This window comes from Bos javanicus, chromosome 19, assembly GCF_032452875.1.
Source record: "Bos javanicus breed banteng chromosome 19, ARS-OSU_banteng_1.0, whole genome shotgun sequence".
NCBI classification, from domain to species: Eukaryota; Metazoa; Chordata; class Mammalia; order Artiodactyla; family Bovidae; genus Bos; species Bos javanicus.
In genome coordinates, this window is record NC_083886.1 from 49,443,938 (window position 1) to 49,462,500 (window position 18,563).

General features: G+C 39.5%; 2 protein-coding genes across 2 annotated transcripts in view; both read right to left on the reverse strand.

Moving 5' to 3' along the window:
* STRADA (STE20 related adaptor alpha) overlaps positions 1-631 on the reverse strand; it is a 32,404-nt gene extending 31,773 nt beyond the window's left edge. Inside the window, exon 1 of the mRNA XM_061392328.1 lies at positions 221-631. The gene's annotated coding sequence lies outside the window, so the exon portion shown is untranslated. The remainder of the gene's footprint in view (positions 1-220) is intronic.
* A 1,410-nt stretch (positions 632-2,041) lies between these two features.
* CCDC47 (coiled-coil domain containing 47) overlaps positions 2,042-18,563 on the reverse strand; it is a 19,060-nt gene continuing 2,538 nt past the window's right edge. The window contains exons 2-13 of the mRNA XM_061392321.1: positions 14,402-14,670; positions 13,868-13,975; positions 13,185-13,359; positions 11,248-11,369; positions 10,893-10,958; positions 8,995-9,096; positions 8,681-8,791; positions 7,689-7,774; positions 6,332-6,390; positions 5,931-6,040; positions 5,533-5,700; positions 2,042-2,586 (exon numbers count right to left, since the gene is read on the reverse strand). Of these exons, the coding sequence (XP_061248305.1) occupies positions 2,506-2,586; positions 5,533-5,700; positions 5,931-6,040; positions 6,332-6,390; positions 7,689-7,774; positions 8,681-8,791; positions 8,995-9,096; positions 10,893-10,958; positions 11,248-11,369; positions 13,185-13,359; positions 13,868-13,975; positions 14,402-14,665 (1,452 nt within the window). The 5' untranslated portion in view covers positions 14,666-14,670 and the 3' untranslated portion in view covers positions 2,042-2,505. The remainder of the gene's footprint in view (positions 2,587-5,532; positions 5,701-5,930; positions 6,041-6,331; positions 6,391-7,688; positions 7,775-8,680; positions 8,792-8,994; positions 9,097-10,892; positions 10,959-11,247; positions 11,370-13,184; positions 13,360-13,867; positions 13,976-14,401; positions 14,671-18,563) is intronic.

Genomic DNA, 18,563 nt, shown 5'->3' on the forward strand with positions numbered 1-18,563 from the left:
GCTTGGTTTCCACTGAAAGAAAAGCAAAACAGAATAAAGCAAAAATATACCACTTGGAGAATAAACCTAGATGATACACTTTTATAGTGCTATCATTTACAGGAGAATTTTGCACGTATTACCTCTTGGTGTTGATCTACATGTGAGGCAGGTTGAGAAAATAATTACTATCCTTACTTTGTAGAAGGAAGAACAAGACTCAAAGAGGTTAGTGACTTACCCAAAGTCAAAGGATTAGTAACTGGTTTTGCTGGCACTAAAAACCAAGTCTCTATCTTCCAGTCCAGCACTTGTTGCGGTACTGCTAAACGACCACGCAATGCTAAATGCCCACGCAATGCAGACAAGATTGGATGGCTTAGTGGTTTTCTAACACGTGACAGTCAACAACATTCTCCTTTCTTTGTCCTCTCAGTCACAGGAGAGACAATGGTGTCTTAACTTTAGTGGGGGACTTGGGGGGAGAAGCCTATTAATAGGGCTCTAAAAATAGAAAACATTCTATAAACAACTGGTGGGAATTAGGAGAGGGGTCCAGTGGTTAGGACTCCACGCTTTTGCTGCCAAGGGCATGGGTCTGATTCTCAGTTGGGGAACTAAGATCCTGCAAACCGCGTAGCAAGGCCAAGAAACAAAAACAAACTCCAAAACCAAAACCTGCTAACAATTACAGGGAAGCCTGGTGTGCTGCAGCCCAGGGAATCACAAAGAGTTGGACATGGTTTAGCAACTAAACAACAAAAGGATTATTGTCAATGCCAACTCTTTTGAGGGAAAAGCATTTCAGTGCTGACTTTTACTGAACAAGAATGACATTCCTATGGGCTTATACTCTTGTAGGGAAACCCCAGAAAAGTAAAGGCGGCACTCTGAGACTTTTGTCAATTAGTTTAATATATGTCCATAGGTAGTTCATATTAATGCTTAAATTACAAAATTAGCTGCCATGGTCCATATGTGTGGGACTTTAAGAAAGCTTTTATTAATCAAAAGATAGCTAAGCATATCAACTTTGATTTCTAAAATGCAGGTTAAAGGTTTGTAAAACAAGGCTAATTTGAGAATTATATAGCATTAAAGTAATTCAACTTTATCTTATTTTTGTTATATTTAATAACTTAATTTCATAAACTGTTAAAAAAAATATTACATTTGCATCTCCCAGCTTACACATTTCTGCACTGACCTAGAGAAAAACCCATGTGGAGAGTTTCCATGCAGTTACAAAGGCAGCAGCACATGCTGTTTTCACAGCAACTTGTTATTGCCTCGGAACACACTGGCACATACAGCATCAACAAAAAATACCCACCCACCCCTCTCCCACAAAAAACCCAACCCTTTCCCAGCCCCAGCAAAAATTACCTGGTACAAGCAGTGACTTTAAAAAATGCTTTCTTAGTAGGAAGCATTTATAAAATGCAGAGATCTGAACAAGCTAAATGCTCGTGCAGAACAGATGGGCCTCTCCCCCAAGAGTTCCTTCCTCAAGAGGCAGGAAGAACTCTCTGTAGTTTAGGAAAGCTCATGTTAAAAAGTATATTTATGCATATTCATGGCTACTTCTTTGAAGAAATATACCCAGCCTCAACTGTGGAAGATATAAAAGCAGAAGGAGAAGCACAGGGACACAGCCATAACAGAGTACAGAGCTTCTCCATGAACATCCGACAGGTTGCAGCAACCAAGGAGAACGTTTGTTGACTTCACGCAGACCACTGATCTCACCTAGGTGAAGCAGGTAATTTTCATGCATTTGTTACTCAAGAAAACATACAGCCACTTAAAATACAGCATTCACATTGTCATGAGCTCATTGTATCAGGTAAGGAGAAAACCGTGCTCCTCTTCTTCCTATCCCTAGAAGTTTCCATGTACATGTAAGTATCCTAAAGCCTACAGATAGCCTATGATACTGTCATAAGCACCTCCCACCTATAAACATATACTAAACTAGACTGTTGCGTCCCTGAAATTTCAATACCACATACAGTGTTCTAAATTTTATTTTTTTTCACAAGTTTAATGTAGACACAGAAGAGAACACCAAGAAATGTTTATTGTGTAATTCCAATTGTTATTTGTGGAATTGCGGTTTATAGTCAATCTTCATTGCTATTTCAACTGCCTAGCTTAAACAAAAAAGCAGCAATCTAATTATATATCTATAAATTTCATGATATTTCTTCAAATATCAAGCACTAAAAGTACTTATGATTCATGTTATAATTTTTTAAATGTTTTAAAACTACACAGATTTCATATATCATTCCTTTTATAAAATAATCAAAATAATTTGACTATCTGGAAGAAAATGACTGAAACAGACCCCTTCCAATGTATCTATAACCTCTGTAACACTCCAAGCCAAAACAGAACAGGTGATGAAATAAGGATTTCTCAGTCACAGGGAAACTTTAAGATGAGAAACGAATTGGTAGCTTTTGTTTCCTGTGAATTTTGAACTTAAAGGTGGCGTTAGGACTTAGCTCTCTGGGATGGCTATTACATGGCTTTCACTTTGATTTGTTTCATCTTCATTTGCTTCTTCTCCAATTTCTTTTGCTCACGCCTCAAAGCAGCTTCCTAAAGAGAAAGAGGGAATCCAAACTAAGATTTAAGTACTTGTTAAAAAAAAAAATCAGAACTGAATACTGCCTATACTGTTTAGACTAACACCACAAATAACATTTCAGAAGATAGTTATAAGAATTGCTAATACGTATGTTGGTTAATGAAAATTAACTTGAAGTAAAGGTAACTAAAATCTTTAGAGCGAAATTAGACAGTACACTTATGCAGACTTTGTTATTTTGATTTTTCCCAAATACAAGAAAGAGTAGCCCAACTTTCATCTTAACGTATGTATATGCAAAGGATTTGTATTTCAGTTCAGAAAACCTTAAGATCTTGTTTGATCAAGTTATTAATTATAAATCTCTTATTAGCATAGCCTTTACACCCGAGCCCAACACCTTTCAATCCATAATGTTTGATTGAGAATTTTTATCATATTTTTATTTAGGAATTAGGAGTATGCTTGAGTGTGTGCTCAGTCACTTCAGCCGTGTCCGATTCTTTGTGACCCTATGGACTGTAGCCTGCCAGGCTCCTCTGTCCATGAGATTTCCTAGGCAAGAATACTGGAGTGTGTTGCCATGCCCTTCTCCAGGGGATCGTCCTGACCCAGGGATTGAACCGATGTCTCTTGAGTCTCCTGCACTGGCAGGTAGGCTCTTTACCACTAGCGCCACCTGGGAAGTCCCAATATCTGTGTATATGTTTCTCTATATTTTTCAAATTAAATATGGAACAAAACAAGCAAAGCTCCACCAGCAGTGGCAAGAAAGTCAAGATCATATGTATACATGAGCCATTCAAGCCAGAAATTCATTACAGAATTTTTTGGGGGGGGCGGGGGGGGGGTAAGCTCCTTTCCCATTTAATTCATTGGATCTTCTCATAAGATAACTAGGCCTAGATATTACAAAGTGGTGGTTCTAAAAAAAATACATGGTTTATACCTACAAGCAACTTACAATCTGACTTAAGTTCTGGGCCCCCCTTTTTCTTAAGCCTATTATAGTTTCAAACCCTAGAAATATTTGGAGAACTTTTTTTTTTATAGAAAAACATTTTCATAGAAAATTGAAAGGCATTATCTATTAATGAGTCCATGTAGATTCTTCCTGTGTGTCTATTAAAAAGCCAATTATATTTATAAAGAAGATTGCACAAACACAGAGCTCTATTTTCAGGGGAAAAATATCCATCAACTAAACCAAACCAAATCAAACAAAAAATGCTAAGAATAGGTAGGATGAGAGTAGGCCTGTGGTATTCTGGTCACTTCGCTCGATGGCATGACTCTTCCTGGCAACTAAAGTACCACACGAGGGCTCACTTTTTCTTAGCAGCTTGCCTCCTCCACTTCCAAGTATTTTCTTCAATCTGTGAGGTTATTCTCATTAAAATTCGCATTTCCCAGGACTCTGTTTTTCTCTTTTTTTTGACTAGCATTTATAAGGTTTAAAATTTTACAGCTGGACCATGGTATCTTAATTCACAAAATATGAGAACATGCTAATGTTTGAAACACAACATAACACAACCTAAAAACAGACTTTTCTCCAAAGAGGACATACAGATGGCCAACAAACACATGAAAAGATGCTCAACATCACTCATTATTAGAGAAATGCAAATCAAAACTACAATGAAGTACCACCTCACACTGGTCAAAATGGCCATCATGAAAAAATCTACAAACAATAAATGCTGGAGAGGGTGTGGAGAAAAGGGAACCCTCACGTACTGTTGGTGGGAATGTAGAGTGATACAGTCACTATGGAGAACAGTATGGAGATTCCTTAAAAATCTAGGAATAAAACCACCATATGATCCAGCAATCCCACTACTGGGCATATACCCTGAGAAAATGATAACTGAAAAAAAAAAATATGTACCCCAATGTTCATTGCAGCAGTATTTACAATAGTTAGTACATGGAAGCAACCTAGATGTCCATTAACAGATGAATGGATAAAGAAATTACAGTACATATATACAATGGAATATTACTCAGCCATAAAAAGGAAAGCATTTGAGTCAGTTCTTTCTAGTGAGGTAGATGAACCTAGAGCCTGTTATACAGACAGAGGTCAGAAAAAAAAGAATTTCATGTATTAACACACATATATGGAATCTAGAAATATAGTACTGACAAACCTATTTTCAGGGCTGGAATAGAGACACAGACACAGAGAACAGGCTGCAGACACAGCAGGGTAAGCAGAGGGTGGGGCAGATTGAGAGAGTCGCACTGGAACACACGCATTATCGCATGTAAACCAGACAGCTAGTGGGGAGTCGCTGTGTAACACAGGGAGCTGCGGGTGGCACTCTGTGACATCCTGGAGGCGTGCGATGGGGGCGACGGAGGCTCAAGAGGGAGGGGACATACGCATACTTCTGGCTGATTCATGTTGTTGTATGGAAGAAACCAACATGATATTGTAAAACAATTATCCTCCAATTAAACATAAATTTTTAAAAAATCCTAAAACAAAAGCAACTCTTAAGTTTGAGATTCTAACTGTACAAAATAAAAAACAAAACACAAAGAAAAAAATTAGAATTCGCTAATCTATAATCAAAATAGAAATTTTATAAAACAAGTTTATTTGGATCATAGGTGCATGTGTTGGCTTTTATTAAAATTCCTAATTTCTTTCTACCTCAGTACGTGTTTGGCCTGAAAGATGATAGTGGAACTTGCAGAAAGGGCTTGTGCTGGGAACAGAATAATTCATATCATTCACCAGGATCGAGACTCAATCTAACACGGTTTGAACAGGGAAGATTACTCCTCCTTTTTCTTCTTATAGTGCTAACTGTCCCAAATACTAAGAAAATGCTAAGCTTTTAGCCTGTGCACATTCCTACAAAGAAGTACATTTAACAGCCAAGATGGCGCCAACAGACATCCCCTTATAAATGTTTTACCCCAGTGATAAGAAAAGTCTGTCTTACCTCCAGCCTGCGCTGCTTCTCAGGATCCTCCTCATTCATGATTCGCTCCTTCTCAGCTCTTTTCTTCTCCTCCCGCCGGGACTGGGCTGCTTCCTGCCTCTGCACATGTGTCAGCTTTAAGAAGTTCTCCTCCACTCGAGCTCGGTTCTTGTCTGCTTTTTGTTTGCCCTTTCCCCAGGAAGCAAAGCAATTCATCAGAAATCCATTTCAGTCCAGCAGAAACAAAATCCCATTCAGTATTCTTTTATAAAACCACTCCCACCAAGCAATTTCAAGCCAGCTAGCAAAGATAAAATCACTGAAATAAGCAAAAGATGACCCCCTCCTCCCTGCTGCCCCCCAACAGGGAGAGGGGAACAACAAAAAGGCTCCAACTTATAATAAAAATAAAGTCTTACTTCTCTGTTGAGTCGGAACTTTTTGGCTTTATCGATAGAATAAATCACCATGTTCATCAGGGGTAATAAAGCCTCCATATCCTTTGGGTAAGTGTTACCTGAGCCAGGCACTGGAAAACAAAACCATTTTCTTATTGAGTTAATGGCAGCATTTAGACTTCTGGTATTAACTTTTTATATTAATAGGCTCCTTTCTCCAAGTTTCTTAGATAGCTAAAATGCAGCAACAAGTAGAAATTAAAATATATACAAGGATCTCTTATTGAAGAAACCTAGTAACCAAGATGCTGCCATGGGGTTGGTTTTATTGTAGTTTTTTATTGCTATCTTTTAGAAAGAAGCCATATTCTCCTTAAGATCATCTCACAGAAAACAAAGAACTCAGGAAGCAGAACACTTACCATTAAATGTAAACAATAGTGTCCTCTTAGTGTCAGGCAGCTTTAAGGGCTGACCCTCCCTGTCATAAAATAAAAGGCTATTTAGAAGAACATAAGAGAGAGACTTTCCATGCACATAAGTCACACAATTCACTTAGATGAACAGATACCTGCAAATAATCAGCACAGTTATTTGTCTTGGTATCCCCAAGTCAAATACAATCTCAGAGACCGAAGGAGCTTTACAGGTCATCTGGTCCTCTCGTCTATCTGATGGATGCATTCCCAAGTGATCTTTATCCTATCCTTGAACACCTCCAGTGATGTCCCCTCTAGGCAGGATATATTTCATCTCACCTGGGGAGCCAGAAATGAGCCTATATTTAAGTATGAGGCCCATATTTTAAAACCTTTTTATTTTGATGGATTTTAAGTTTTATTTCCAACTCTTTATCTATCTTCCTATAATGAAAGCTATTGTTTTTTGAGTCAGGATCAGAATAAATTTAGAAATAATCTACTGTAGCATATAATAATTCATTTCTGACTCACCAAAGATTCCTCTTGTAATCTTTGACTTTCAACCTTCCATACCCCCACCCCATATAAGATGCTCCATGAATCCGCAATGTGATACTTTGCCCACAGTATTATTACTGAGTTGAGCAAGGTAAGGATGATGTAATGCTATCTAGAGGCATAAGCAATTTTGATTATCTTGGTGATTTTGACACAAAACTAAAATCCAAACTGGCTTTTCTACTGTACTCAACTCCACAGTCCTTAGCCAAAAATTTAGGTCAGAACCAATTCTACACCAAGGGTAAACTTAAATGTGCTCCCCTGAGACCAGGTGTGAAATCAAACAACAAATTTAAGTCCTGAATATGTGTGTTTGAACAATGTTTTTATAAAGCCAGAAACTTTACAAGCATTAAAGGTGTCTGATAATACACTAGAAAGAATATATTCACCCAACCGTTAAAGAAGGAGGAAAAGGCCACGAATTACAAAATGCTTACATTTGCAATCAAACACAAGTCAGACACCACAGATTCACATCATAAATTAAAAAAAAAAAAAAAACAACCCTAGACTATAAAAGACCGAGATTACTAGCTGTATTTTCTTAGTACCAGCCAGTCTGTAAGATTCTCCTTTACTCACTGAGTGGGTGATGCGTACATGCAGTGACACATGCTAACGGGGGGGGGGCTTATTTGATTGTTTCCCATAGGTTTTCAATTACCTTCACGATGCATGCAGTCAAAGCAAAGGAAAACTCATTTGGGAAGGGTAATTGCAGAAGCACCTTGCAGGTATTTCAACACAGAAAGCTAGTGAAGAAAACTGATCAATATTTTTATCTCATACGTACTCTTGCATAATTTTTGGACCAGAGAACTGGTCTGAAAAATGAATGGATTCAATCTTGTCAGCATAGTGTGTAAGAAAGTGAAGCATCTGAAATAAAGAAAAGAAAATTATTTTTTTTAAAGTAGGTTTGATGCAACTCCCTTTTTTCATAAAGATATTCATTCTTTAATCCTCCTGACTTTTGCACAATGTCATGAAGCCTAAAGCTTTACAATGAAACTAGCACCTTTTTTAGTCACACCAATGATCAAAAGCCTTTCTATTGAGCAACTGAGAATTCATCCAAAATAACGTTCAAAATACAAATGAAAAAAGCAACCATACCCCACCCCCCCCAAAAAAAAAAAAAACAAAGAAAGAAAAATACAAATGAAAGCATGAACATAAAATGTAAACTATTTTCAGGGATTCTTCACAACCATATTACCCAGAACTTACATTTAGCACTGTCTTTCAGCTATCTTATATTTTTATGATAGTAAGATGTGCTGCTACCATATACGACCAAGAGAAAAAAAATAGTTTATTTCTTTATTGGCTGTGTCGAGTCTTAATTGCTGCATGCAGGATCTTTTGTTCTGGTGTGTGGGATCTAGTTCCCTGACCAGGGATTGAAGTCAGGCACCCTGGGGATTGGGAGCACAAAGTCTTAGCCACTGGACCACCAGGGAAATCCCTATACCCATTTTCTATTCTCACTGAAACTTAAAAAAAAAAAAGATACTAAATGATATGGTGATAAGGATTAAAGTTGTAGTCCTTTTCCAAAAAGCCTGAATGCCATTAGCAATCCTAGGGACAACTGATTCTTGGTTTAGAGAGAACTTCTTGGCTAATAAAATTGCCTTGACAAGTGAGTCTAGTGTTTTAAGGAAGGTATTTTCATGGTTGTGTGGGAAAGGAAGATAAAATGGTGAACTTAGAGCATAACTTTCAGGGAGGCTGCCCTGTGCATGGCCAAGGTTTGCAAATGTATGTTGCTACTGTCTTTACCTTTGTGTCCATCATTCCGTCTGTGACTTCTCCCATCTCTGACAGGATGGCCAAGGAGTCAGGCAGTCCATACTTCGCTCCTGACTTAGGTTTGTCACTACAAAACTCACTCTAGAGGAAAAAGCGGTTGAAAGTAAGACACGATATTTTATTATGCACAGGAACTTCTTTTCTCAAGAGAATAGGTACTGACCTGTTTCAAGGTGATACAACTGGTCAAGTTATATAATTATCTTATGCCCTGAAGTTGAACTTTTATGTAATAAAGAGACACAGTTTCTACGTATTATTTGAGTTAGAAGAACCTGACATACCAGATCCTGCATCTCCTTCTGCAGTCGCACCAAGGCTTTCCGAGCACCAACAGCAAACACGTAGGTATCCATGTCTTCATCATTCATAGTTACTTTTATTTGCTTAAAAAAAAACAAAGAAACCTCACTTATTAGGTTCTATGATAGGCAGATTTCTAAGACAACCTCCAAGATTACTGCCGACTGCCACATCCTCTCCTTGAATATGAGCAGGACTTGGGAATGTGGTATTATTGCTCCCATGATATTGTGTTACTTGGAAGATGGTCCCTAATCAGCTGACTGAGTTAATCAAAAGGGACACCGCCCTCCACCCAGGTGGACTGATATAACCAAGGGAGTCCTCAGACGGGACTGGGCCCTACTTAAAGAAAGAGTCAAAGTGTGAAAGGGCAATGGAGCGGGACGAGAAGATGGAGGGGATTGGGGGGGGGAGCGGTGGGAGCTGGACGGACCACATGGCAAGTGCCTGAGAAAGGCCTCAAGGAGCTAAGAATGGTTCCCAGCAACAACTAGCAGGAAAATGGGAACCTACAACCACAGGGAGCTGAATTCTGCCAAAGCCTGAATGGCCCTGGGAAGAGGGCCTAAGCTCCGGAAGCATGGCAGCTCTGTGCATCACCCCACCCCCATACCTTGCCCCACGCCTCTCTTCCATTTGGCTGTTCCTGAACTTCATCCTCTACAACAAACTGGTAAGTGTAAAATGTTTTCCTGAGCTCTGTGAGCTATTCTAGCAAATTATTGACTCTGAGGGGACGGCTGCGGGAACTCTATATATTTATATCTGGGCAATCAGATGTCTGGTGGCCTGGGACCTGTGAAGTGTGGGCAATCTTGTGGGTCTGAGACCTTTAACTCATAGGTCTGGCACTAACTCCAGGTAGACAGTATCAGAACTGAACTGAATTGCTGGCCACCCCGCTGGCATCCAGAGAGTCAGAGAATCGGTTGCCAGCACTGGGAGCTAGCAACACCCCAGAAGCAAGTTACACGGTTTTTAATGCTCTACACTGGACCAGAGAGATAAAGTTATAAGCCTGAAGAGTCTGGTATGATAAAACATGGTCCTATTTCTTTTATTAACTCTTTAAAAGTTTAGGTAAAAATTTACCAGTATATATAAGGATGAAGGAAATGTTAACAGAGGGAGACATGGCAAAGATCTGAGGAGATGGCAGCTGCTAAAGAAAAGGTTTTCTACCCTTTGATCACTGAGGGAAACTATACAAAGTTAACACCTTAAGCAGAACCCTCCTGATAAAAAGGGCTTAAAAATACAAAGAACTTCTTGTTTGCTGAGGTTGTTTATGATTGCAGGGGGAAAAATAGAAAAACAAAAACCAACAAAAAAAGGTAAAAGGCTGCCTGGCTCAGAGGAAAAGCAAAGATTAAATCTACCTCAGGAAAGAACTAAAACTGATTACCACAACACAATAAAGAATAATTTCTATGAAAAAGATGCTGAAGATGCAGCAAAACTTCCTCCTTTGAGTTTTAATTGATGAGGCTCTAAAAATGTGTAGATTAAATCATCTGTGGCCATATTAGAAAAATTACATAAACAAACAGGTTTGCAACAACAAAAAAAGGAGAGCTTTTAAATAACAATTGAGTTTCAGTCCAATAAAAATATACAAAATATTGTATATTATTGATACAGCCCTTATTAACCAGATATTATTTGTAGCTCCTGGGTCACCCCCCGCACCCCCAGTTGCAGCTAGCTGCCAATTGTGTAGAACATTATCTGTCTAAACAGAAAAGGTTCCATTTTGGAGGGGACAAAGGACACAAGTTGTCACAAAGTCCAAGTATAATCCAGGCAAGAAATGGAATAAGCTCTAAGACGTGAAGAAGCCAATCTGTACAGAGAAAACCAGGGGTCGAATACCTACCACTTGATCACTCACTGGCCTCATCATCCGGGCCAGGACATTCAGTAAGTCCTGCCTCTTGAGGAACTAGAAAACAAGAAAAAAGAAACCCAAGAGAACAATTGCAACTTCTACTTGCTATAAGGAAAAGCCCTTAGAAGGGAACTCACATGCTTCATAAAATACACGCTACATTAGCCAGTCAGTAAAAAGACAATACTTAAGTTATTTGCTTGCATAGCTTGCACGATCTTAGCTCCCTGACCAGGGATTGAACCCAGGCCCCCTGCAGTGGAAGTGCAGAGCCCTAACCACCAGACCACCAGGTAATTCCCCAAAGATGATTTTTAGATCTCATTTTAAGTTCCCCACTTACCCTCAGCTGGATAAGCATCCCCTCGCAGCACACCCGGCCAGAACACCACAGGTTGTAAATGTGCTCATTCTCCTGGTTCAGCTTTCCTGTGCTGGTGGCTTCCTTGTTGGTTCCATCATCCCCTGGGGGTAAAACCACTTACCATGATCCGCTGGAAATGTTGGGCCTAATCACCACACTCTCTTCTACTCTGACCCCAACATGATGGTAACTTGAGGTGAGCAATACTTAGCTATCTTATAGAAGTCTACTTTACACATAGATTACAAGAGATAGGCATTATTCCTTTTACTTCTTATTGTTGCCATTCAAAAATTATGGACTCTAGCATTACTTGCGTGTCCTTATCAGTTAATGACATCCAGCTTGGAGTATAAATATCTCAAGAATAGGTACAAAATAGAACAAAGTCAATTTAGGTGTCTGCCAAAAGTTTTTTAAAAAGAAAGAACTAAAACAAAACCTATGTACTGAATAAAAAATATCATTAGTATTAACTAGTCAGCACTCCCTCATTGTGTCTCCTTTCAGTTAACTTTATCCAAGTTTGCTTTTTCAGCAGCAAAATAAAAGTGGTATTAAGTGTTGTATTTTAGAGCTAGTGTGTGTTAAAGCGTTAAGTCACTCAGTTGTGTCTGACTCTTTGTGACCCCATGGACTGTAGCCCACCAGGCTCTTCTGTCCACGGAGTTCTCCAGGCAAGAATACTGGAGTGGGTTGCCGTTTCCTTCTCCAATTTTAGAACTAGAAAAAGCTCAAATTCTAGTCACTTCCTCTCTTCATTTAATTCATTAAGTGTACCAAAAAAGTGTCCAACCTTACAAGGTAAAGCAGACTGATACACCAACTAAACACATACCAGAGGAAGTGAAGACATTAAAGGCTGCTTATATTTTTCCTAATTTCCAGGTCAAAAAGTACTGAAAGAGTATACTATTGTGGAAAGCATGGATTTTGGAAGTAGGTAGACTGCTGCTGCTGCTGCTAAGTCACTTCAGTCATGTCCGACTCTGTGCGACCCCATAGATGGCAGCCCACCAGGCTCCCCGTCCCTGGGATTCTCCAGGCAAGAACACTGGAGTGGGTTGCCACTTCCTTCTCCAATGCATGAAAGTGAAAAGTGAAAGTGAAGTCGCTCAGTCGTGTCCGACCCTCAGCGACCCCATGGACTGCAGCCTTCCAAGCTCCTCCATCCATGGGATTTTCCAGGCAAAGTAGGTAGACTAGGTTCTAATATATCATGGTTGCAACCGAATAGCTTAGACAAGTTTTAACATCTCTGGACTTCAGTTCCCTCTTTAGGAAAATAGAAACTATATCCAACTGACAATTTTGTTCTAAAGATTGAATAAGAAACAATGTATGCAAAGCACTCAGGAAACATAGTACACAGTCCCACTAAGAGCAGAAGAGAGGGATACTTGCTTACTACCAAAGGGAAATAAAGTGTTTAAAGCCAAACAGAGGTGAAGGTGGGTGAGGCCACCTGACCCCCTACCCTACACAGTGACAGGGCCTCCTCTGAGGTCCTCCAGCGTACACCCCTGCAGTGGATCTCAAACCAAAGTGCCCAAAACCTGAAGGAATTCTGCAGGGCTTCTAAAAGACGAATTGAAAGCATTTCACAAACTACCAAAAATGTCAAAACTCTTTGCTGTTGGCTAGATTTTTATCAACCTGTTTTGATAACACTGATTACTTCAATTCTATCAGAAGCTGCATAGCAAATGACGAATAATGAAAGATAAGAAAACTATTTCATAAATGCAATGTATTCATTATGCAAAAATCTAACAAAAAAGGGATCCTTGAGAGAGGGAAAAAAGCATCCTCTTCACAGTGCAGGAAAGCAGTTAGATGCTGATACTGAGAATAAGAAGCAGTTCTTACCGCATAGTTTTCAAGCAGGTGGCTAGACCTGCATTAGCTTAACTTACCTACTAAGGTAAAGTTGCTCTCCAAAAGCTCCCTGTGAGTGTTAAACCAGGCCTGAGCAAGGCGACTGTTTTTATTCTTCCCGATTATATAATTCATGATGTATGCAAGCAGACCAGTCACCATCAAAATCTCTAGATAATAACTCTCCCAACTGTTCTGGAGGTGTGCAGGAACCTGAGGAAGGACAGTCATTCCGTTTAATGTTGACTGAGGCTTTGAAGGACAAAGCTAACTCAAGGGATAAAGGAGAAGGAGACTATCCATACATGAAAGCGGATACTTTAGATAACTGTCACTGAATATGGTTATGCTTTGAAAATAGGCCCATTTCGGTGTTCTAGGTCAGTTTTGTAAAAGATTCTTTAAGGAAATCTGAGGATAATCATACGGCATGAAAAGCTGGAAACCCCTCTGTATTTATCTTGATTCTGAGCCCCATCCCCCAAATAAACCCAAAGTCTATCTTCTTCATTCCTTGGTAAATAAAACTAGGAACGCTAAAATAAAAACATAGGGGTTGCTTTTCTATGTGCACAGTGTTATCAGAGGAACTGATGTCAAACTCTTCCACAGCTCCCAGGGTTATATCAACGCCAGCTGCATGTCACTAATTATATTTCTGAGATTAATGACAGCAAGATATTTTGTTTGTCAGTTTGGGATTCAAAATCTATATACCTACATCAACAATTGTTATTGGGTCTTTACTTTTGCTAGAAGAAGTATCTGGTTTGTCTTCATAACCTTCAAATTCTTCATCATCATATGGTTCACTCTCGGTATCTCCCTCCTACAAAAACGAGGCACAATCTGTTTCCCCCATAAATCTCACAAGCAGTTTTATCTCATTTTTACAGGCACCATTTGTAGAGGAAAACAGAACATGAAAACAGCAAGGGCAGGACACAGAGATATGACATATTTTAAACAAATGACAACTCTCCATGCATTTGAACCCTGGGTTCCAAATGACACAATTTCCACCCACCCACACACCAATACACATCTAGCCCACTTCTTCCCCACTTCCCATAGAGAAAAATACAATTCATTCTTTGTTGAATGTAAAAGGTGGCAACGAACCACAAACATTTAGAAGAGCTCCACCTGCTGAACAAAAAGGAACATACCAGAGAGTAAAGGTCTCCCTAAGTGCTAGTTACACCATGTCCCATCCTTCTAATTTCCCGAGAAATCAGTGGAAAAGCAGCTTTACCTGGGTATCTGCATCTTCAAAGTCTCCTTCTTGGCTTTCATCCTGCCCTTCCAACTCCACGGTGGTCTCATCTTCATCATCTTCAGTGATGATCACCCGTTGAGGAGACTCAGTGACAGAGTCTTCTGCGACATCCTCAAATTCAGCAAAGTCATTATCATCATACTCTACGATGTCTTCCTCATCCTCAAAATCATCAAACTTGGCTTCAGAGACACTCCCAAATATCAAAAGGACAACACAGAAAGCATGGAAGCCTTTCATTGCACCTGAAAAATGAGTCAAAAAAAAAAAAAAAGACAAAACCAAAAAACCCTAAATGGACTGCTTTTCTACATATACTGATCACATTTTGTAAATAGTTAAAAAATAAATCTAAGATTCTCCCACTTTTCTTATTGAATACTACTCATTTCAGATAGTATTATAGAAACAACAATAAGGTGAGGCTCAAGAGGCCTGGGTTCTAGTCTGGGCTCTCTCACCAGTTATCTGTAAAATCTTGGACAAGTCATTTAATTCCTTTAGGTTGGGTTTCCATTTATGCTGTGTATTCAGGAAGCATTTTTTTTGAGTGCCTATAAAAAGTTTTATATAGAAACTGGGAAGAGGAATAATAAAAGAATGTGATGCAACTATTTATTAGTTGTAATAAAAATAATGCATAAATAGAAAAGCTCTTCAGCATTAAATCAACTTTATACGTGCAAATCATCATCACCATCAAAGCAAATGTTTAAGGCACAAAGTGCTACACACTGTCCTAAAGGCTTTACAAAGAGCAACTAATTTAATCCTCTTAACAACCCTCTGAAGGAAGTAGTTTTATTAACTGGCCCGTTTCATATAATGAAATCTGAATGGCAACAAAATGTGCCAAATGATATGAAAATATTAAGGATAATGAAATCATCTTACCAAATGCGTAAGGTTTTACAAAAAAGGGGAGTGCATGTGAGGCAGAGTTTGAATAGTAGTTAGATTTCAATCACCAAATCTATTTAGGCTATATTTCTAGTCCTCCTCTCTTTTTATCTAAACACCAGCCCTACATCACCAAACATCTAACAGACTTGTCCATTGTGATGCCTTACAAACTTTTTCTGTATAGTATAATAAATATCAGGTAGTATGGCAGAAAGTGAAGAGGAACTAAAAAGCCTCTTTATGAAAGTTAAAGTGGAGAGTGAAAAAGTTGGCTTAAAGCTCAACATTCAGAAAACGAAGATCATGGCGTCCGGTCCCATCACTTCATGGGAAATACATGGGGCAACAGTGGAAACAGTGTCAGACTTTATTTTTGGGGGCTCCAAAATCACTACAGATGGTGACTGCAGCCATGAAATTCAAAGACGCTTACTCCTTGGAAGGAAAGTTATGACCAACCTAGATAGCATATTCAAAAGCAGAGAATTACTTTGCCAACAAAGGTGCGTCTAGTCAAGGCTATGGTTTTTCCTGTGATCATGAATGGATGTGAGAGTTGGACTGTGAAGAAAACTGAGTGCTGAAGAATTGATGCTTTTGAACTGTGGCGTTAGAGAAGACTCTTGAGAGTCCCTTGGACTGCAAGGAGATCCAACCAGTCCATTCTAAAGAAAATCAGTCCTGGGTGTTCTTTGGAAGGAATGATGCTAAAGCTGAAACTCCAGTACTTTGGCCACCTCATGCGAAGAGTTGACTCATTGGAAAAGACTCTGATGCTGGGAGGGATTGGGGGCAGGAGGAGAAGGGGACGACAGAGGATGAGATGGCTGGATGGCATCACTGACTCGATGGATGTGAGTCTGAGTGAACTCCGGGAGTTGGTGATGGACAGGAAGGCCTGGCGTGCTGCGATTCATGGGGTTGCAAAGAGTCGGACACGACTGAGCAACTGAACTGAACTGAACTGAAATATCATAGGCTTTGTGGGCCACATACCTATCTCTGTTGCGTATTCTTTAAAAAACAACAACACAACAACCCTTTAAAAATGCAAAAACAATTCTTAATTTGCAGACTGTACAGACAGCCTGCCTCTCAGGCTGCATTCTGACCCTGCCCAAAAGTCACCTCAAACTCAACAGGTACTTGAATTTCTCTATTTTGATATTCGTATCAGTCCTATATTTCTAGTTCTTACTTGTTGAAAAGAGCAAGATACTAATTTCTCATCTTCTTTTCCCTTTGAAATCTAACCAGTCACCAAATTCTGGTGTTTCCTTCTTAGATTCCCAAAGCCACCATAACCCAAGTTATCACCGCCTACTCAAGAAGTACAGTATTATCCTAAATGGTCTTCCCTGTCTCAACTCTCTCCCTACTTCTCTCTAAAAACTACCATTATTCTTCTCAGACATGACTCTTGTTTTACAAGGATTCAATAACCAATGAAGGCTAACCAGTTCCTGTAAAATAACATAAAAACCCCTCTGGCTTTCACTGCTTTTCATAAAATGCTCCTACCAAGGCAAATCAAACATACTGTCAATGAGCACATCACTGTTTCAGATGCTATGCCAAGAGAATCTAGCTTTAAGGATATGTGTTACAGCATGATAGGAAAAATCTAAAACTGGTTAAATCATGCACATATACAAAAACAAGCTTACTTTTTGTTCATTAATGAATGAAGTTAGAACCCAACCCGTGTTGTTTTAGAAGCAAATACTCAAACAAAAAGGTCTGGAAGGTTACACATACATCTACATACAAAGAGTAGTTATTATATATGATAGGAGTATGGGCAATCTGCATGATTTTTCTATTTTTCTATGATGTTTTTGTAATAAAATGTTCTTTACAAAATAAAAGGATAGTTCTTGCACTCAAGAAAAGGCACTGTAATGTGAGGAACAGCTATAGCACAGAGGCAGGAAGCAGCACATTTTAGAAGTCTGGAATGATAGAACATTGGGTTTGCAGACCCAAATGGGATAAAGGAGGCTAAACAGGCCTGCACAGGCCAGATCGTGATGATGTTGCTGTTTTGTGGCTAAGTTGTGTCTGAGTCTCTTGCGACCCCATGGACTGTAGTCCACCAGGCTTCTCCCTCCATGGGATTTCCCAGGCGAGAATACTGGAAAGAGTTGTCATTCCCTTTTCTAGGGGATCTTCTAACCTGGGGAATGAACCTGAGTCTCTTGTGTTGGCAGGCCAATTCTTTACCACTGAGCCACCAGGAAAGCCCAAGAACATGATGGTTCTTATTTAAACACCACACTAAGACGTGTGGATAATGAGAATCAACTAAAGGATTTAAGTAACAGAGTGCCACAATCAGATCTCCAATTTAACCCTGACAGCTCATACACAGGTGAATCCAAGAGGGGCACCTGAGGTGGGAAAAACTGGAAGTGGCTGAGAAAGACAGAAGATAAAACATGACTGAACTGGCAGTGGTATTGGGAATGAACAAGAAAGTAGATTTGACAGGTATTTAAAAACTCTATTTGTCATCATAAAGAATGTGGGAAAAGAAGATCCTGAGTGATTCCAAGTTTTGGCTTGATTAACAGCTGGACAAAGCCGTCCTTGAGATAAAGAACAACAAAGGAGGGGAGAAAAAATGGGGGGAAGACAATAAATTAAATTTAGTACCGGCTGAAAGGTTTGGAGTGTTTTCAAACAGTACGTTAGTTGATTAACATTTCTCTCTTAATTTTCACAATTCCAAAAGGTATTATAACTTATTTTACAAAAGAAGAAAAGGAAGCAGTTTGAAATAAGGCTATGAGCCTAAGTTGGAAATAAGATGGTTCAAGAATGGATCAGATCCCCAGGGAGCATGAAGAGTTAGATTAAAAAAAAAAAAAGGGCCAAAACATCTTGAAACAAATCATAACAGCTAAAAGGTGGGCATGCTGCTGCTGCTGCTAAGTCGCTTCAGTCGTGTCCGACTCTGTGAGACCCCAAGGACGGCAGCCCACCAGGCTCCGCCGTCCTTGGGATTCTCCAGGCAAGAACACTGGAGTGGTTTGCCATTTCCTTCTCCAATGCATGAAAGTGAAAAGTGAAAGTGAAGTCACTCAGTCGTGTCTGACTCTTCGAGACCCCATGGACTGCAGCCCACCAGGCTCCTCCGTCCATGGGATTTTCCAGGCAAGAGTACTGGAGTGGGGTGCCAAAGGTGGGCATAGTAGGGAGAATTAGAATGGGAAACTAAGGAATGGATGGAGAA